General features: G+C 34.0%; 2 protein-coding genes and 1 long non-coding RNA gene across 5 annotated transcripts in view; 2 read left to right on the forward strand and 1 right to left on the reverse strand.

Annotated features, from left to right (window-relative positions):
- The window catches only part of LOC110269515, a 4,461-nt gene extending 992 nt beyond the window's left edge, over positions 1 to 3,469 (forward strand). Inside the window, exons 2-5 of one of the 3 annotated variants that reach the window (XR_002358326.1) lie at positions 81 to 423; positions 886 to 1,626; positions 1,703 to 1,793; positions 1,872 to 3,469. This is a non-coding gene — a long non-coding RNA (uncharacterized LOC110269515). The remainder of the gene's footprint in view (positions 1 to 80; positions 424 to 885; positions 1,627 to 1,702; positions 1,794 to 1,871) is intronic. The other 2 variants (XR_002358324.1, XR_002358325.1) reach the window with 2 other exon arrangements.
- LOC107646227 (DNA-directed RNA polymerases II, IV and V subunit 12-like) lies at positions 18,676 to 20,439 on the forward strand. Its single transcript, XM_016350429.1, has 4 exons — positions 18,676 to 18,684; positions 19,068 to 19,089; positions 19,234 to 19,326; positions 20,233 to 20,439. Exons 1-4 carry the CDS (start codon positions 18,676 to 18,678, stop codon positions 20,253 to 20,255), a joined length of 147 nt encoding a protein of 48 aa, XP_016205915.1. The 3' UTR covers positions 20,256 to 20,439.
- LOC107625003 (GDSL esterase/lipase At5g55050) overlaps positions 20,490 to 22,419 on the reverse strand; it is a 4,152-nt gene continuing 2,222 nt past the window's right edge. The window contains exons 3-5 of the mRNA XM_016327515.2: positions 22,183 to 22,416; positions 21,541 to 21,787; positions 20,490 to 20,918 (exon numbers count right to left, since the gene is read on the reverse strand). Of these exons, the coding sequence (XP_016183001.1) occupies positions 20,698 to 20,918; positions 21,541 to 21,787; positions 22,183 to 22,416 (702 nt within the window). The 3' untranslated portion in view covers positions 20,490 to 20,697. The remainder of the gene's footprint in view (positions 20,919 to 21,540; positions 21,788 to 22,182; positions 22,417 to 22,419) is intronic.

Raw genomic sequence — 22,419 nt, forward strand, 5'->3', positions numbered from 1 at the left:
GATTTTTCTTATTTAAAATATTTAAATATAATATTAACAAAAATGTATAATTTAAGGTGTATTTATGTATCATATTCCAGGTACAGTATCCTAAATCAAGTTAAACACACATCTCAGGTACATTGTATCTTGGATATTAAACAACGCGGTGAAACACAATTCAGGTGCTACTAGGATACACACAAAACACGTTAATCGGGTATTATGTACCTGAGATTCACTCGTAATGGAAAAGTGGGCATAGTATCCGAGATTTGTTGAAACGCTATAAAAAGTGTGTAGATGAGATCCTTGTATTCATTATAACTTTTTCAGGTTTGGATAGTTTGAAAAGCATACATGGCTGGACGAGGGGTTTCGTCCGATCAAAAAACATTAACAGGTTGAATGCAACCTGACATGTGTCCACTGATGAACTTTGAGGTCAGTTCGTGTATCTGTTATTTTTAATAGTTAATTAGTTAATATATTTTTATTTATTTAGTTTTTAGTTGATACCACAATATATGTTAATTAGATGTTTAGTTTTTATTTGGATGAGATTTGTTAGAAGAGTAGAACATTAGAATTTAATTAGGTACATATAAAATAATTTTTATCTGTCGTGTTAGTTTATTATGAAATAATTATATTTTTTATTTGTTATTATTAATTAAATAATATATTCTTTTATTCATTAAATTAGTTAATGAGTCATGCTTAAATTTAATTAAATTATATTCTTAAGTAAATAATGCATTCTCTTATGTATAGTAATATTCATATGCATCAAATTATTTAATGAGTCATGTTTAAATTTAATTAAGTTATATTCATAATTACTTTATTGTAAAGCAATATTAAATGCAATAGGCAACAGAAGACTAATGAATAGTAGTTGTACAGTCACCTCGGTTGCTCTTGGCACGTCGTGTGACTTTAGGGCTCCCGCTGTCTGACATGCTACTACCTTATATCAGGGAGGCTGGGTTCGGACATGTAGTAGAGCTAAAGGATTTCATCTTCGACAATACCTTACTCTCTGCATTTGTGGAGCCGTGGAGACTAGAGACCCATATTTTCTACCTTCTGTAGGGCGAGGTCAATATCATACTTTAGGATGTGGCATACCATCTTGGATTGCACACAGATGGTGACCTGATAGGCAACTACACTAGAGATTTCCAGTAGTTCCATGGGCATCCCACATGGCAGTGGATTGAGGATTTGCTCAGTGATAGACCTCCATCACAACTCGAAGACAAGAAGCAGAATTTTGGGCTAAAAATGACTTGGCTTAGGAACAGGGTGACCCACATTCCACCAGGGGTTGATGCAGCTACTCTCGGCCAGTATGCAAGATGTTACTTACTTATGTTGATTGGAGGATACTTATTTACAGACAAGTCAGCCAACCTTGTCCCTGTCAGATGGATGTCACTTTCTGGAGGACTTTAATAGTTGCAAAAGATTGTCATGGGGCTCTGCATTGCTATAGCACACCTATCATTCATTGTGCAGCGCTGTCCAACATAATATGACGGACATTGTCGAGTGCGTGCCGTTAGTCATGTCGTGGATCTACCATAGTTTCCCGACTTTCTGTCCTGCCGGATACGATATGCTCATATTTCTTCTTACTTCAAGGTAATTATTTAATATTTTTGTTGTAATAATAAGAATGTGCAATATTAAAAACTAACTATAATTTCTTGATTATTAGGTTGGCGGGACTTGGACAGCAGAGTCGGGACCACCATCGTGATAGAGGTCTTAGCTTGCGGTGCAGTCTGGATGCACTCAGGTTTGACGAGGTACAACATCTGGAATTTTTCTATGTTATACACAAATTACTCTTCTAGTGCTAAATAGAGTATTATGCACATTTCCAGTTCCAGTGGACACCGTATAAAGATCCCCAGCTACACAGACGACACCTGAATGTATTAGGAGCATTGAAGAGATTCGTACATAGAGATCCGTGGTGCCGTTAGTGTGCTTTCACTTTGTAGAGTTCCATTATATGGACAAGGTAAAGAGACAGCTTGGTGGTCATTAGCATTGGCAAGAGGGCCTGGTCAATGTGGATAAGTTCTTGTTCATGACGACCTGGGGTGATGATGTGTGGTGGCCTAAAAAACACGGTGCTTGGTATGATATGTGGAGGGACCGTGGCCACCAACATAGGATGGTCACCATTGAGGGTGACCCAGATCCTCAGCTCATACAGGACTATTTATTATGGTGGCAGGAAGTGTGTACTGTTCATTTTTTCTCTGGGGATGAGGTATTGGTTGAGCTGAGGGATGCGGCCCCATCGGCGAACATTCCCTCGGTGGCCCTAAATCATCGGGATGTGTTATACCTTCCACCGGATGCTCCAGATCATAGGCGATGTTCTAGGAAACACGTTATAGATTATATCTATAGGCCAATCTGGAAGGCCTGGGCTCATGAAGGATGCCAGCACAACAAGATGTGCATTTGGCAGATGAGGAGGCAGAGTATGCATGCCAGGAGGAGATCTCAGAGGTCCTTCCAGTTACTACCCAGGAGGATGTCCCATCACCCACATTCATTGCTGGGCATTAGGCGGCTATTGCTAGGGACTTCATGCCAGGTACATCCTCAGTAGCACAATAGCATGATCCATTGTTCACAGTAGGACAGAAAGGTGATGGCACCGATATGTTGGATCAGATTAACTTCGACATGAACACACTGATAAACCCCAATTTTGTGGTTTATCTTATACTAATTTGAGTGGTTTTCTCAACATATCTCACACTTATTCACTGATTTTTGCTTGTTTTTGTGATTCCTTTGTAGTTGAGCTTGAACGATAAAATTATGTTATTTGAAGCTTTAATTGGTTGATTTTATTTCACTATTTCATCCCATTGGTGCCTTGATAGGTGTGTTCAAATATTTCAGGTTATATAGGGTAGGAATGGAAAGTGAAGAGGATAGCATACTAGAGTAAGGAATTATGAAGAAAATTGGAGCCTCAAATTTCTGCTATCTCGCGTACACAAGCACTCTAGCTACGTACGCAACCTTGTTTCGTGCGCCCTCGCGTACGCGAGTATATTGGTCGCATACGCGAGCTGATGAAAACGTGCCTCATTAATGAGAGCATGTGACTCACGATCTCAGAGGGTTTTGGACCCCTTTCCAAGCCCAATTTGGTGCCAATTGAAGAGAAAATGATAGGGGATCATCCAAGGGAGAAGACACAACAATCACAATAGAGAATTTTGTTCTTTGTTTCCTAAAGAGAGAAACACTTACTTCTCTCTAGGGTTTAGTTTATTTTGATCATCTTTTGTTTGAATTTCTGGATTGGAGCTTATTAATTCTAGTTCGATTGTCTTAATTTTAATTTCCTTAGTTCTAATTCTACTTAGTTCCTTTGTTAGTGCTATGTTCTTCTCTTCTCCTTAGTTTTTTTATTTCTCATTTTGTGAACCTTGGCAATTTTGAATTCAATTTAATGCATTGATGTTTTCCATGTTTTATGGTTTTAGTTGAGTTGATATTATTGATGATTGTTAGTTGGTAGCATTAATTTCTAGTTTATTTTGCAATTTGTCTATGTCTCCAAGTAGTGCACAGTGCACACCAAGTGTTTGAAAAAATATTTTTACTAGTTATGGAGTAGTTTTCTTTACTCTTTGCCTTGGTAAAAGAGATTGAGTGATCTTGAGTCATTAGATTTAATTGGATTGATGATTTGGGAACCCTTGTTGATCAATTTGATACTCATTAACACTAAGCTACTACTAAACTAATTAGTAGATAGGTTGGGACTTATGGGTTGATGTTGATTAAGCCTATTTGACATACTTCAAGCATAGAAGTAAACTTTATGGGTTTGGTCCCTTACAATTGTCAATATATGGGTATTAGACAAGGATAGTGATCCCAATTCTCACACCTAGTCAAGAGTTCTTTTGCAACTTAATTGAAACATCAAAAACATCAATTACTTAATTCTTGCATTAGTTGCTTTTAGTTAGTTCAATTAGCTTAGCGTAGATTTAAATTCATACATTGCTTGTTAGATTCAAAATTGCTTAGGTAATGTTAATTGTTTAGATTTAGTTTCTTGTCAATTGAGTTTCTTGCATGTTAAGTTCCTTAGTTTAATTTCTTACTCATGACTTTTAACCCTGGAAATCTAACCAACTTTAATTCACACGCTTGCCCATTCTCTTGAGAATGACCCGAGAGTAATACTCTTGGTTATTTTTAGTGGGTTAAACTTGTGACAACCAAATTAAACTTTGATTGAGAGCTAGTTGTCGGTTTGGAACTATACTTCGACGTGATCTTTATTGATAAATTCTAGACCGACGATAGTCCTCTGTCACACACCAAATCGAGTGTGTTTTGATGAGTTGTATGACCTCATGTGTTTACCAAAAAATATCATGGACGACCTTACATATAGATATTGTGGTAGGAGAGATTGGTTGGTCGATTAGGGAGGCTAATCTTCCACATCTTGGGCACCTACATGTACGTCACCGACAGTGGCATACTGACCTGGTCCCATGGCAAGTCTTGTCATTCAACAGCATGCTCCACCACAGTGGGACTATACCCAGGGATTCCCAATGTATAAGGCTACATAGGTGGCTCCAGTATATCCACATGTACCACCTACAGGAGCGTACCAAGTGATTGTGCCACCACCTCCACCTCCAAGTTATCATTCACTCCCGCCATCAGGATATCAGTCATTCTCTTGTCCTTCACAGCACCAGTCTATCATTCGTCCTTGCCACAGTCGACCTCAGCGACAAACACGTTCACTTGCACGTCGGATGGGCCAGCGATTTGATCACTATACTGGACAGTAGTAGTGACTTCACTGTAACTCTATATAGTGCTTTATATTTTGTATTCGTCTTCTATTTGTTTTTTTGGTACTTATAGCCTTTAGAACACTTGTTACTTTCTGAATTATGTAGTGATTGCTTATGTTTGCTACGTATGTTATATTATTTATCCAAATGCTATATTTGAAAACATGAAAACTTAACAAGTAAATGGAAACAACACACTTTATTCAAATGAGAAAATATTTAGACAAAGACATCAAAATAACATAAACTTTTTGAAATTGACATGAAATAACACTACTATCCTATTAAAGTACTATATCATTGATCCGATGTTGGAACGTTAGGACACCCTTGCTTGGTATGACCTTTCTGACGATAAATGTATCCCAATTTTTTGAATCAAGTCATTTTTTTTAATAACTAATTAATTAATTAAAATGGTAATAATTTAAGATTTGAATTTAAAATTTATTCTACTTAGTTCCTTTGTTAGTGCTATGTTCTTCTCTTCTCCTTAGTTTTTTTATTTCTCATTTTGTGAACCTTGGCAATTTTGAATTCAATTTAATGCATTGATGTTTTCCATGTTTTATGGTTTTAGTTGAGTTGATATTATTGATGATTGTTAGTTGGTAGCATTAATTTCTAGTTTATTTTGCAATTTGTCTATGTCTCCAAGTAGTGCACAGTGCACACCAAGTGTTTGAAAAAATATTTTTACTAGTTATGGAGTAGTTTTCTTTACTCTTTGCCTTGGTAAAAGAGATTGAGTGATCTTGAGTCATTAGATTTAATTGGATTGATGATTTGGGAACCCTTGTTGATCAATTTGATACTCATTAACACTAAGCTACTACTAAACTAATTAGTAGATAGGTTGGGACTTATGGGTTGATGTTGATTAAGCCTATTTGACATACTTCAAGCATAGAAGTAAACTTTATGGGTTTGGTCCCTTACAATTGTCAATATATGGGTATTAGACAAGGATAGTGATCCCAATTCTCACACCTAGTCAAGAGTTCTTTTGCAACTTAATTGAAACATCAAAAACATCAATTACTTAATTCTTGCATTAGTTGCTTTTAGTTAGTTCAATTAGCTTAGCGTAGATTTAAATTCATACATTGCTTGTTAGATTCAAAATTGCTTAGGTAATGTTAATTGTTTAGATTTAGTTTCTTGTCAATTGAGTTTCTTGCATGTTAAGTTCCTTAGTTTAATTTCTTACTCATGACTTTTAACCCTGGAAATCTAACCAACTTTAATTCACACGCTTGCCCATTCTCTTGAGAATGACCCGAGAGTAATACTCTTGGTTATTTTTAGTGGGTTAAACTTGTGACAACCAAATTAAACTTTGATTGAGAGCTAGTTGTCGGTTTGGAACTATACTTCGACGTGATCTTTATTGATAAATTCTAGACCGACGATAGTCCTCTGTCACACACCAAATCGAGTGTGTTTTGATGAGTTGTATGACCTCATGTGTTTACCAAAAAATATCATGGACGACCTTACATATAGATATTGTGGTAGGAGAGATTGGTTGGTCGATTAGGGAGGCTAATCTTCCACATCTTGGGCACCTACATGTACGTCACCGACAGTGGCATACTGACCTGGTCCCATGGCAAGTCTTGTCATTCAACAGCATGCTCCACCACAGTGGGACTATACCCAGGGATTCCCAATGTATAAGGCTACATAGGTGGCTCCAGTATATCCACATGTACCACCTACAGGAGCGTACCAAGTGATTGTGCCACCACCTCCACCTCCAAGTTATCATTCACTCCCGCCATCAGGATATCAGTCATTCTCTTGTCCTTCACAGCACCAGTCTATCATTCGTCCTTGCCACAGTCGACCTCAGCGACAAACACGTTCACTTGCACGTCGGATGGGCCAGCGATTTGATCACTATACTGGACAGTAGTAGTGACTTCACTGTAACTCTATATAGTGCTTTATATTTTGTATTCGTCTTCTATTTGTTTTTTTGGTACTTATAGCCTTTAGAACACTTGTTACTTTCTGAATTATGTAGTGATTGCTTATGTTTGCTACGTATGTTATATTATTTATCCAAATGCTATATTTGAAAACATGAAAACTTAACAAGTAAATGGAAACAACACACTTTATTCAAATGAGAAAATATTTAGACAAAGACATCAAAATAACATAAACTTTTTGAAATTGACATGAAATAACACTACTATCCTATTAAAGTACTATATCATTGATCCGATGTTGGAACGTTAGGACACCCTTGCTTGGTATGACCTTTCTGACGATAAATGTATCCCAATTTTTTGAATCAAGTCATTTTTTTTAATAACTAATTAATTAATTAAAATGGTAATAATTTAAGATTTGAATTTAAAATTTAAACATATGAAAGCACTAGTGGTAGTAAATCTCTAACCGACAGTAAACAACCTTTTAAAACATAGTCATAACTAATTCTACATTTATTAGATTTGAATGATATTTTGTTATATGAAAAGATAAGAATACTAGCTCTATTCCTTAAGTTCAGTATAAAATCAAATTCAAATTAAATTAGGTAGATAAATCGGTTACAAGTTCAGAGTAGAAAATCGTGCTCTTATCAGCCAGCCTGATATACTAATAGTACTTCGGGAATATCTCAAGCTGTGGTTACCCAATTGACTTAGTTTAAGATTTGTTTTAAAGCTAATTATATTCTCTATAAGTTTGTATCTAATAGCTAATTCCAAATTCTAAACGTAGAAAAAGTTATAGGGCTCACAAAGTGACGATCCAGATTGAAGATTTCATCTAAATGCCTCCTAACATAATCTGCACATACCTGAGAGCTATTTGATCCTTCCTTTCTCATTCTATTCCCTTTTTCTATACAAAATATTCTAGTATACACAAAGTCTAGCCATGAAACAAGTCTCTCTTCACTAACAAACCGCATCTATTTGCATCATCGGAATACCTAGCGGAATTTCACTCGAGGTAGGGGGTTTTGTGATAATTTTTATATGTCATATCCTAAATATTTTTGAATATATATGTTAGCATTGCACGTCATGATATAATGTTTTTTTTCTCCATACCCATTATGCATTATAATAACAATCTTCTGTGCATTAAAGAACTGAGGGAATGATCCTTCGGTAAGGGAAAGTGACCCCTAAAGACAAGATAATTGAGATGATCCTTCGGTAAGGGAAGGTGATCGGCAAACTTTTGGGAACCTTCGGTAAGGGAAGGAGACTCCCATCAATTTTATATAATAAGATATCTTTGTTGATATAACTCTTTTCTTGTGTATGTCTAAATAACCTTGATTGTAAATTGAACTGAGGGAATGATCCTTCGGTAAGGGAAGGTGACCCCCAAATATAAGATATCGATATGATCCTTCGGTAAGGGAAGGTGATCGCCAAAACGTTTGGGATAAGAACCTTTGGTAAGGGAAGGGGTTTATACCGGTTTGAGCTCAATACCTTCCATAAAAGCTACGAGAAAAAGTAACAAAAAGTACAATGAAAAGTGTGATCATGATTGTTCTTCTTTTATCTTTTTTTTATTGATGATTATGTTTATTATTGCATTCAAAGATCCTTCTTTTTTCCAAAGTTCCTTTTTGTATGATGTATGATATTGTTTAAAGATCTTTATTTTATTCAGATCTATTTTGTTTGACTTATCTATGGCAATGTTACTATTCTTCTCTTATTTATTATTTATTTTTTCTTGCTTTATGGCCTATGAGAACATCATACCAAGGTTCATGAGTTTACATTTATATGTTTTAAACGCTATAGGCATTTTGTATGCATCACACATGTCATAGCATAAGTAAATGAGAAGCATCTAAAAGTCACACCACTCCGACTAACAAGGACTTTTGAAAATAATAATTGAATAACATTGCATTATCACTGTTTTTATATTAAAACTCGGAGTGGCTGGGGATGGATACGACAACACCATATAGATAAACTACTGGAAACTTTTGTTTCCCACCCCTCTCTCCGTACCATCTTCAGGAACGATGCAGTACGAAGTAATACAGTTGAGGTGAAATGACAAGTGCACTAGTGGGAGCAAGCTATCGAGGACGTAGATACAAAACATTAAACGTTTACCTTAAGAAGGAAGAATATGCGATTGTTTTGGCCATAGTTAAACAAATTAAGAGAATTAGGATTTTCTATGTGTCTTGTTTTATCCTTATTGACTGATTGCAATTGTAACTATTATGTTTCCTTTTTTATTTGGTATGAGTAAAGCTTGTCATTGTTGTTCCTTCATGGTTTAGCACACCGGTTTTTCATGTTAGTATTTTTAAATCCACTTATATTTTTCAACTAGTAACTATTCTAATAAAAACTAATTATTCAATATTTTTATCTATAAATTATTTTATATAAATATTTCACATTTGTTTTAAAAGAAAAATTTCGCAAGGTCTTTGAATATCAGCTACTAAATATAATCCAAATAAAGCTTAACTCAGTTTAAAAGTATTAGGGTGTTACATTTTGGTATCAGAGGAATTTGATCCCATAGGGTCATATTCTATGTTTGCCAGATTAAATTATTATCATTTAGTTATAATTAGTGTTATACAATGAAATCTTTTCTATGTGATATGTAATCATCTAATAGTCAAGGTTAGTGTTCCCCCTAAATGTTTTTGTTTGAGCTTTATTGCCATAACTATTTGATCAAAATGTGCATGTGTTAAAGGTCAAAATATGGATTGTCTAAGAACACCCTACTCATACTTAAAAGACATAGAAAAATGCACCTGAGACATTCTAGGAAATTATGTTTTATTACCTTTTTATATATGTTTGGCATGCGTCATGTTCTATTCTATTATTTATCATCTATGTTGTTGTAGTATGATGCCCTGTTATCTTTATAGCATTATTCCTTTCTTTCCTTCTTTTACATGCATATAATATGTTTATCATCCAAGTTTTCATATGCAAATTCATTTTTTTAAGGTCTTTTCACCAAGAGTACATGCATGTCTTTGTGTTTTCTTGATTGAACTTACTTATGTTGGAAATATCATATATGATATATCACTATAGAAAGAAAATGTAGATAAAATCTACTAGGATAAGTGAGGTTGAATTAGTATCTTCTTAGGAGACACGAATTTTGAGGACAAAATTCTTTTTTAAGGGGGTGAGAATGTAACATTCCAACTTTTTGAATTAAGTCATTTTTTTTAATAACTAATTAATTAATTAAAATAGTAATGATTTAAGATTTGAATTTAAAATTTAAACATATGAAAGCACTAGTGGTAGTAAATCTCTAACCGACAGTAAACAACCTTTTAAAACATAGTCATAACTAATTCTACATTTATTAGATTTGAATGATATTTTGTTATATGAAAAGATAAGAATACTAGCTCTATTTCTTAAGTTCAGTATAAAATTAAATTCAAATTAAATTAGGTAGATAAATCGGTTACAAGTTCAGAGTAGAAAATCGCGCTCTTATCAGCCAGCCTGATATACTAACAGTACTTCGGGAATATCTCAAGCTGTGGTTACCCAATTGACTTAGTTTAAGATTAGTTTTAAAGCTAATTCAATTCTCTATAAATTTGTATCTAATAGCTAATTCCAAATTCTAAACGTAGAAAAAGTTATAAGGCTCACAAAGTGACAATCCAGATTGAAGATTTCATCTAAATGCCTCCTAACATAATCTGCACATACCTGAGAGCTATTTGATCCTTCCTTTCTCATTCTATTCCCTTTTTCTATACAAAACATTCTAGTATACACAAAGTCTAGCCATGAAACAAGTCTCTCTTCACTAACAAACCGCATCTATTTGCATCATCGGAATACCTAGCGGAATTTCACTCGAGGTAGGGGGTTTTGTGATAATTTTTATATGTCATATCCTAAATATTTTTGAATATATATGTTAGCATTGCACGTCATGATATAATATTTCTTTTCTCCATACCCATTATGCATTATAATAACAATCTTCTGTGCATTAAAGAACTGAGGGAATGATCCTTTGGTAAGGGAAGGTGACCCCTAAAGACAAGATAATCGAGATGATCTTTCGGTAAGGGAAGGTGATCGGCAAACTTTTGGGAACCTTCGGTAAGGGAAGGAGACTCCCATCAATTTTATATAATAAGATATCTTTGTTGATATAACTCTTTTCTTGTGTATGTCTAAATAACCTTGATTGTAAATTGAACTGAGGGAATGATCCTTCGGTAAGGGAAGGTGACCCCCAAAGACAAGATATCGATATGATCCTTCGGTAAGGGAAGGTGATCGATCAAGATGATCCTTCGGTAAGGGAAGGTGATCGCCAAAACATTTGGGATAAGAACCTTCGGTAAGGGAAAGGGTTTATACCGGTTTGAGCTCAATACCTTCCATAAAAGCTACGAGAAAAAGTAACGAAAAGTACAATGAAAAGTGTGATCATGATTGTTCTTCTTTTATCTTTTTTTATTGATGATTATGTTTATTATTGCATTCAAAGATCCTTCTTTTTTCCAAAGTTCCTTTTTGTATGATGTATGATATTGTTTAAAGATCTTTATTTTATTCAGATCTATTCTGTTTGACTTATCTATGGCAATGTTACTATTCTTCTCTTATTTATTATTTATTTTTCCTTGCTTTATGGCATATGAGAACATCATACCATAGTTCATGAGTTTACATTTATATGTTTTAAACGCTATAGGCATTTTGTATGCATCACACATGTCATAGCATAAGTAAATGAGAAGCATCTAAAAGTCACACCACTCCGACTAACAAGGACTTTTGAAAATAATAATTGAATAACATTGCATTATCACTGTTTTTATATTAAAACTCGGAGTGGCTGGGGAGGGATACGACGACACCATATAGATAAACTACTGGGAAACTTTTGTTTCTCACCCCTCTCTCCGTACCATCTTCAGGAACGATGCAGTACGAAGTAATACAGTTGAGTTGAAAAGACAAGTGCACTAGTGGGAGAAAGCTATCGAGGACGTAGATACAAAACATTAAACGTTTACCTTAAGAAGGAAGAATATGCGATTGTTTTGGCCATAGTTAAACAAATTAAGAGAATTAGGATTTCCTATGTGTCTTGTTTTATCCTTATTGACTGATTGCAATTGTAACTATTATGTTTCCTTTTTTATTTGGTATGAGTAAAGCTTGTCATTGTTGTGCCTTCATGGTTTAGCACACCGGTTTTTTATGTTAGTATTTTCAAATCCACTTATATTTTTCAACTAGTAACTATTCTAATAAAAACTAATTATTCAATATTTTTATCTATAAATTATTTTATATAAATATTTCACATTTGTTTTAAAAGAAAAATTTCGCAAGGTCTATCAGCTACTAAATATAATCCAAATAAAGCTTAACTCAGTTTAAAAGTATTAGGGTGTTACAATAAAGATCGCACCTCTTCTCAGATCTCTCAATAACGTCTATCTCATTATGCAGTCATGTCGATACCGGTCGTCCTTTTGCCTTCTTGCGTATAGAGGGATTTGGCTTGAGCCTTGCACCATACCACGGGGCCTACATCTTATCGTTTGGTATAGAAGGAAATTTCATCTCATAAACTTTGAAAACTGAAGCCATATGGTACACTGGATCAAACAAGGTTCCTCACTCAATGCTCCCTACAAAACATACAGCTAAAGCATGACGACAAGGATAGTGCAGGGATTGGAAAACTCCATAGTCATGTTGCTGCATGTTGAGCCTAACACGATTTGAAGTCTAGCTCCATTCCTCCAAAGGTTCCATCTCCTCCACACGAAAAACTGAAGCTCGACAATCATAGTAAGTGACTCTCATCTTCTGTAGTGACTTTCTATTCTTCTCTATTGTTGCTAGTAGTTGTTGTGAGAATACTTGACCAAAATGCAGTTGAGCTTGCGCCTCATGACCCTTGTGCACAAACAGTTGTTGCAGCCCCTTATAAGTTGCTCTCACAATATCAGCGACAAGTAGGCTCTTTGTTCCCTTTAGAACAACGCTGATACACTCAGAGAGATTCGTGATCATGTGACCATACCAACGACCCTCATCACAGTGCTGGAGCTACAATGCCTTCCTAAACCTTAGTGCCCAATCAAGCATATCACTTGATAACCCCTTCAAAGTGTCCAAGTACCAATCACATCCTTCCTTGCTTGGACTATAAGCTGCATTTATAAGATACTACTTGTCCTATGCAGATTTGAACCGGGTATTGAAGTTGGAGGCCATATGATGTATGCAATAAGCATGGTGAGCTATAGGAGGATGCCAACCGCTATTGTTTACATTAAATGAATTGCGAATGGCTTAAGATCTATCAGATATGAGAAGTATGTCATGTTGCAGAGTGACGTGCTGCGTGTCAGGTTTGTCAAAAAAAATGACCATAACTTGGTAGACTCGGATTCCACTAGTGCAAAAGTGATGGGAAGAATGTTGTTGTTTCCATCCTGGGCAACAGCAATTAGTAGCACACCCCGTATTTACCATACAAGTACGTCTGGGAATCTTATTGTACAACTCTTTCCAATCACCATATATCTAAGCAATCACCTTCTAATTTTCCATCCACACCTTTTGATATGATGGCTTGAAATGATAACTTTGTTGCACTGTACTTTGCAATACTATGATGGATACAGATGGATCAACATGTATACTTGGTAGGATAACAGCGTAAATCAGACTGCTATCCAACTGAGCATGATCTTGAGACATGGTTGGAGCCAAACAGCTATGTACCCCCAACCTCCGCACCTCCTTACAAGAGAACTTATAAATTTCAACATCTAAGATATACCTTAATGAACATTAATTTAATTCTATAAAATATTAAGTACAACATTTACCACTAATTCAGATTCTATCGAAATACTACACGAAGACTCCATGGATACCCAACGGAAGATTGCTTGTATCGACAATGGTATTTCAGCCTATTCGACTCCATGACCCTGTACTCAGCGTTTCTTTGAATATTGTAATTCTTCACTGCCAAGAACAACATCTCTACTCTTAAACTTGTGGCCCACTCAAAATTTTACCCTCTATCCATGTTGTAATCCTCACTGTCGCTATGATTGAAAGGGTCCTCTTGTTGCGTCTAATCCAAATTAAAAGTGTGATAATCATTTGGAACTTCTGATAACTGTGGAACGGATATTGGGGGAGGAAGAAGAAACTGAATACCTCCACCAGCTAGAGTATCTGGCACATACTCTCCAGACGACTCACTCTCGTTGGATGACCCGGTGTCAAGAACATAATCTGAATTAGACTCGCTCAACTCTATGTCAACACTATCTCGCAAAGTGAATCGGCCTTGCCAGGGTCAGGACTACATGGTGTATTGAAGAAGATGACCCGAAACCGCCAAACATGTCATGAACTTCAGCATACAACTCCATTACATGTTGCGGCATTAGTCTACCTTGCACATCAAACATTATACTGACGTGCTTATTGGCTTCAACCCAAAACGTCCTATTAGTAAAACTTCCACTAGGCACTGCTGATAGGAATCTATATGCTACTCGGCCAACTTTCTTCGAATCAATTGCTCCCATGTTGCTCAAGATGACACTCTTAAGCGCATATAGAAAATCAACACAGAAAAATGCGCAACATCACAGTTAAATTGCACTCAAATATTACTCCTTCATCAGCGAGTTTAATGATCTCATTGGGATAAACTATTACAAAAAACGGATTATTATCCATTTTTCTGGAAAAAGAGGAGAGGAAGAATATATAGAATTAAGATGGATATAGTGTGATGAACGGTTAAGTTAAGCCAAAAAATTACTTATATAGGCATTTTTTGTTATGTATCTATGGTATAGAGAACCTTATTTATTTAAGCACCTATCCCAAGTACATTGCCTCATATTGTTTATGGCTATATCTCGAATATAGTACATGGAAATTGCTTATGGTTGTATCTCGGGTACAGTGCACCCGATTTATACACATTCAGGTAGTTGTTCATATTTTGAGTATACCCAAGTTGTATTTTTGCTGGTTTTGATGACTCTATATCCGAGATGTGTAAGGTATACATAAATAGATAAATATGCTACAGATTATACATTTTTATAAATATTATATTTAAAATTTTTAAATAAAAAAAATTTTTTAAGTGAAATTTTATTTATCATAATATGATATGGCAATTCTTTGTAATTGTTTTTATTAACAATGCAAAATATTAATTAAACTATATGAATTTGAACGGTATACATAGATTTATATATTGATTCACACTATTATTAATTAATTAAACAGTTACAAAGTTAATTATTTAATAGCGTGAAAATTGGTAGGCTACAAACTCAAAAATCATTAATCGAAAATAAAAACTCAAAAGTTTAGGATTTCAAATTTTGGCATAAAAATATTGCAACCCCACGCTCCCAACTGGTGTAAAGGTGACAATCTCCTAAAAATCTATAATACCATTGCAGGGTGACATATTGTGTCACTTGTTGTCATGCCATCAAAAAGAAAACAATGCATCAACACTCTCCACAACAATACATAAAGGACAAGGCTAATAATGAATTTCACTGTAACGGGCTAAAACTCACCCTTATTGATTATTTGTTTTATTGTTTTTGGTGAGTCCGACTCATTTTTTTATCCAAGTCTTTTTTGAATTTATGGCATTTACATATGATATGTTATGAACTACTAAATTGCTTTTCATTAATTTGAGAATTAATTATGAAATTTATTTTATTTTGTTAATTTTTTATATTTATTTATATTTGTTTTTTTTTATAATTTACGTAACTGAATAAAAGTCTTTTATTAATTATTATGCTTTATATGATAAATCTTATTTTATAATGTGTGGAAAGTTTAATTCGAATCTTTAATTTAAATCTACTAATCTAACTCAATTATGATTTAAAAAGGAAAAAGAATAAAAGGAGTATCAACAAATATTATGATAACTTTATGTTATGAGTTGTACTTGAAGGTGGTTGTATAGAAATAGACTATAAGAAGAGGTCTAAAGTGGTGATGAATGAGTCCGAATTGTCTTTACATTAGTTCCGATAAATGGCAGTTTAAGATATTTGTAAGAGATTTTGATGTCTAAGTCAGTAAAAATTTAAATAAATTTTAGTGAAAATTGGATAAATCATTTACCTGACTGATCTACGTATTTATTAAGTAAGTCCATAGACTAAGTCATCAGTCATGTGATTTTTATCTGCTCAGAGTGGAGAGTTATTCCTCATTGTGTAGGAAGTTACTGCCAGTAGGCAGTTGTACCACTACAATCCATATAATTGAAGTATTGGATAGATAATTTTACTTGCTCCCCGAGTTAAGTCAGACTCAGGTCTAGGAACCCAAGTTTGATGTAGTTCAGGTAAATAACCACCGTGTGGATTTGACCTCATTAATGGATAAGGTGGGCCTTGCTGTTTTACTCATGAGAAACTTATCTTCTTTGGGTTTTATAGAGGTTGGACCCATTTTATGGGTCCAAGTATGAACACCTTACATTATATTTTAGAATAAACTGTTTTTTTATCCATGAATATTTCAAAATGTTGCAAATCTACTCACGAGAAAATGAATCTAACTTTATACCCAGGGGATTCTATTGATAAAATTATCCAAATTCAAAAAAATCATTAAAATTTTCAAATTATCCTCTAATAAAATCCAACTAACTCCAACTATAATACTACTCTGTCTCCAATCACCAATCCTTCACTATCACTATCACCAGTCCTATCTCACCTTAACTTTGCACTTACCTATAAATTGAGAGAACATCAACAATGTCATTAGCTATTGCCTTGCAATAAACATCGGGCTTCTCTACTTTTGACATATCAGAAACCTATGATGTACGAACACTGACACGGACACGACACGACACAAAATACACGGATATACGAATTTAAATTCTTATAAGACACAGAGATACGGTATATATATATAAATTATAAATTATTTTTTAGATAAATTATAATGATATTTTGATATTTGTTGATATTAAAATATAAATTAATTTTTAACTTTTTTAATGTCTTTTTTTAATTATATAAATTATTTAGAAAATCTTTTTGTTTTAATAAATAATATATACTAGTTTTAAATTCATTTTTAAAATACATGTTAAGAATAAGGTTGGACACACTGACACGTGATGGTATTTAGGTGTGTCCAAGCGTGTCCGAAGAAGAATTTTTTATTAAGGCACGGTTGGACACAAGAGAGCCACGCGTGTCAGACAATTGTTGATGAGTGTCGTGTCCAAAATGTGTTCGACACGTGAACACGATAACTTAGCAAAGTATTCGTACTTTATAGTCAGAAGCATTCCCCAAAGGTTTTTCATTCGAATATGCAGTTGTAGACCAAATCTAGCTTAAATTCCTTTACTTGGATGTGAAACAGTCAAGTTCCTAATAAACAAATTCCAATGTAATAATCTTTTCGATAAGCTATTTCCATCGACACATTCAATCAATTTTAATCCCAAAGTACAAGGCCAAAGCTCAACAAGTTTTAATTGTTAGAAGGAAAAAAAATACACAAAGAACCATTCATATTTCATAGTAAGATTTAATGGGATTTGGACAGAACTTTGGGATAGAGAGAAAAAGAGAAGCAAAACCTGTTACTAAGATCGACAAAAGAGATATCGAGAATGAGAGTGAAAATGTATTCGTCGAAAATTGAAGTTTGCTTAGGAAGGAGGTAGTTTTTTCTCACGACCATTGACGATCAAGTCGTTGCTGTAGCCCAGCAATACTATCAAAAGCTCATGAAATATATTTTTTTTTTAAATTAGAGGTTTTAGCGCACAATGTAACTATGGATTGTGATGACGGTTCATGTGAATTTTGTGAGGGATTGTAAATTATTAATGATGTTATTGATTAACAATGTAAAAGATAAGGTAAGGCTAGCTGGTGGTGGCGATATATAAGATTAGATTCACTTTTTTCATAGGTAAATTTATCGGTATATTGTAGGGGTGGCAAAACGGGCTGAATCTGTTGGGCCAACATGCCAAACATGCTAAAAAATGCGGGTCGGGTTAGATTTTGGAATCCACCAAATTAAAAAAATTTGCCAAACCCGCACTGTCAAATTTGCTGCAGCACCGCGTCGTTGTCATCGTCGAGCTCGCTCTCTCTGTGTTCGCCGGTGTCGCTTCCTCTCTCGTCGTCGTCACTCGCCTTCCTCCTCGCCGCCGGTAAACACTGTGGCTTGGACTTTGATAATACTTGGATGTTGATAATACTCTGTTCGTACTTCGCAGCCATCTCCTCATCGTCTGTTTGCTGGATTAGGGTTTAGTAATTGATTTTGATAATACTTATTATTTGTTAGTAATTGATTTGCTGATTAGCTGGACTTTTCGATTTTGTTAATAATTAGATTCTGTTAAATTTGTTTGCTGAGTTAATTCTGTTCATGATTTTTTATTTGTTCTAATCATTGTATTCTTCCATTCACTATCTTAGTACAGTTCTTCTAATATGAATAAATTTGTATGTTAGAGAATAAGATATTTTTTGAATCAAAGTTGGTATTCTGGTATTGGATTGATATCAATCTATATTCGACTTCTATTCTTTGTTCATTGTTATTTATAAGATATCATTTTCTGCCTTGAATTAAAAGTAGGAAATTTTAACTTCGTATAACAGGTGAAGTTTCCTTTTATCTATATTTGGTTCCTTTTATCTATATTTGGTGCACTGCTGTTCATTCCTCTCGTTAAGTAATGTATGTATTTGCTTATTCTCCCTTAAATATGACTAATGATGATACATGTAGTTTTTCTCAGCATCAAATGCTGACTTTTGTCACCTTTTTCCAAGGTGGTTGGTTAAGCATGAATAATTTATTATGTGAAATTGTGAAATTTGTGAATTTTTAATATTAAATTATAGATAATTTATTATATGAAATTGTGAGATTTTGAATTTTGTTAAGTTAGAAATTATTGAATTTATATATTCAAAATTATATATAGATTTTTTAATAATTTTATTTAATATTTAATTAAACCGATTGAACTTCGGTCGAACCAGTAAACCATTGAATTAGTTATCTTACCGGTTTATTGACTGGTCCGATTCTCACAACCTTGCCTGAAACTTAAAATCTTGGAGTCTCTCGATCACTCGGAAACCTGCGCCATTGATGGACTGAGCCAGTTAGCTACATCTGCGGAGGTTTCTCTTTCTCCTCTTATCTCATCTCTCATATTTGTTTCTTCGATAATTCTTTTGCCTATGAGTGGTTTTGGATTCTAGGGTTCTGAAAGACAATTTGTTCTTTTGAACTTTTCTTTTTTCATTTGTTTCTTCATTGTGCAGATTGTGGAATGGAGAATACGCTGAAACCAGGCGATGTTATACAGTGCAGAGAGTGCGGTTACCGTATCCTTTACAAGAAGCGCACTCGTCGCAGTAAGCCCTCTCTTTTACAATTTGAATTTCATAATCCTTGTTTTTTAATTTTCCTTGCTTGTTTTCTCATAATTTTAGTTTATGTAATGTGTTGTTCATGGATGCCTAATTTTTTAATGCGTGAAAACGTGCACTTTGTTTGGATGGTTTATTTTGAATAATGGAGGTAATCGTAACCCTAATTTTGGGCGGGTAAAATTGGGAACACCTTACCCGAATGAAACTCATTCGGAAATATATCCATACAGTTTTAAACTCTCTTAGGTTTTAAAATGTAGTTGCATATTTAGGCTCCAAACTAGTCAATAGAATTGACCTTTGATTTTTGACATAGGGTTTGAGTCTCTGCCTCCTTAGAAGTTAGTACAATAACAAGTTCTCGTATTTATAAGTAGTAGCATGGCTTATTTTTGTGTTTATTTGGAGATTCAAGTTTTCATCCGAGCATTCAGTAATCTTGCTTGATTCCTAACAACTATACACTGTTCGAATTTGATGCTTTTTTTAAAGAAAATTATGGAGGAGGATCTAGGAGTTTAATTAACCCAATCATGTTAACAATTATTTGTTCCTCTTCATCATTTTGGGTAGTTGCTCATCTGATAAGGTGGAAGCATTGAACCCTAAACAACTTAACCGTTGCTCCAAGGCTCCTTTTTTAAATATAACCCAATAAGAACAACAAAACCCAATATGAAATGAAATATAAATCAATCAAAAACATCATATGTTAGTATTGAATGCTGACCATTTTCGCTGTGCCTAGGTAACGGAAAAATGAAAAATTATTAATGACTAGGATTCTTCTGAGAATGACATGCTTGCATTTGATGCACTACTTTAAGACATACATGCAGTTTATTTACACTGTTCATTTACATCTTTCTTTCTTTGGTTTTTATGCAGTTGTCCAGTATGAGGCACATTGACGAAAACTGCTGTGGCGTTGGCAAGTATTTTCCAATGCAACCGTTATAGAGTTGTAATGAAATTGTGATGTGAATGTGCTGTTCTGTTTTACCGAAGTCTTGTGAAATATAACCATCAATGATCCTTCGAGTTTTGAACTATTAAAATAATTCTTACTTTTTAAAGCAAATGGATCACCTACTACTATATGGCATGATAAGAAAAAAATACAAAAAAAAAAATAGGATAACAAATCAACATAACCCAAATTTATAAAGACTAAACATATATGTAAACTATGTTTCCTCTTTACTCTATCATTGTTGCCCCCTCTCTTCTATTTTCTTTTGGTCGGCCTTTTTTAATTTTTTGAGCTACTTGACAATCACAAGTTAAAGAAAAAAGGCATATTGTATTATTGAGGACAAATTAAGATATACAATGGAAAAAGAAAAAAGAAATTCAAGCCGCTACAAGCTGTCTCATGGTAATAGGAGATGCATATCTTGAAGGTCCATCAAAAAGTCTATCGACAAAGATGCGAGTAGCAGCTTCGGTAGGATGGACAGGATCCCAGAAAAGATAGTCTTGTCTGTTGGAACAAACAATGGAAATTGGAAGACATGGAAGCTCAGCATTCAGCTTACCAATTCCACAACAAGCAGTTTTTATTTCTGTAAATCCTGAAAATGGCACATATAAACTCTTAAAAATGAGATATAGGGATCAAACATAAACATTTTTTTTTTAATTTTTGGAACATTATTTTTCTTTAATGGGACCAGAATCAAAATTCACAAATTCATAAAGGACAACAAACTTGTAGAGTTTTACATTTTTTTCCCACCAAAATTTGTTCAAAATTGCTTCAGTATTTTTTTCAATGAGTTACAAATTGAAGCGTCTTTTAAGAAGAGAGCTTAAGATTATATATATAATATTTATTTATATTTAGCGTAAATTTTGTTTACTTATACACAGTTAAATAATTTTTTATGCACGATAAATTTTATCTATCGAGCAGTTAAATACTCATTAAATCCACGGAAATAATTAAGAGTCGATAAGTACCAACGGTAGTTACTGTTGTTTTGTATTGTTTAGTTCTCTTATTTGTTACTAACTTGTTTATTTTTTTTAAAAGGAAAAGACTGAAATATATAAGACAAGTTTTGTAGGTATTTTCCTAGTGTCCTAACTCCCAATATATATGCTAATTATACTAAAAAAGATGTATATGCAATATGAGTTTTTTATTTATCATTATGATTTAATTATAAGTATATATGCATGCGATAACAATACCATAAGAAATTGGGGTCTGAATGAGATCTTCGATAGCGGCATAAGTATCGAAGTAGGAGTATCTTATGTCCTTTTTCTCCAATTGCCAATTCTTCAACAAGGTTTTAAGATCTTCATTATATTTAAGTGCCCAATAATTGGCTTCCGAGAAGCATTCTGTTTTGTTCTTAAGCCTGTTTGAAGGGCAGCATCCAATTGCACCAATTCCCGCAATTTCAAATTTCCTTGCACCTTGCTCGTATAATCTCTGCCAAATAAATACCAAATCAAAAATAATAAATGCATACAAGATAAGAGTTGATCCCAATAAAATTTAAAAATGATATATTTTATTCTTTGTTGTTTGTTTACTATGTTTAAGTGATCATTTGGCGGTTAAATGTTGGTAAACTATATCTTATCATGCCAATATTTTAATTTGCATTGCCATGTCTAAATTAGATAACGTCTAATTTTTTTAATCGAAACCAATTTATTTATAAAGACCAGAACAAAAACTTATTTAACTGTATTTTTTTTTTTTATAATCCTCTGATCATAATTATTAAGCATGGTTTAGTACATTTTCACTCAAAAACAGTTTTAAGCATCCAATTGCATACAATTATTTATAAATTCAAATAGAATTTTTTTTTTTTTTACCTGTAGTTGCAGTTTTAGGGAGGAAGTCATGGAATCAACGTATTGTTGAGGGGTGCTTTTATTTTGAAGATCCTTTGAGTTGAAGTAACCAAAGAGATCGTTGCTTCCAATCACAACAACGAAGATGGATTTGGAGAGATGACACTGAAGTGCAGATCCTCCTATTTGTTGGGTCAATTGCCCTTGCACTTTGATGTAGTAGTCCACTTGATTCGGCAAAGGTATGTTTTGCCTCTG

This window comes from Arachis ipaensis, chromosome B01 (assembly GCF_000816755.2).
Source record: "Arachis ipaensis cultivar K30076 chromosome B01, Araip1.1, whole genome shotgun sequence".
In the NCBI taxonomy this organism is placed as follows: domain Eukaryota; kingdom Viridiplantae; phylum Streptophyta; class Magnoliopsida; order Fabales; family Fabaceae; genus Arachis; species Arachis ipaensis.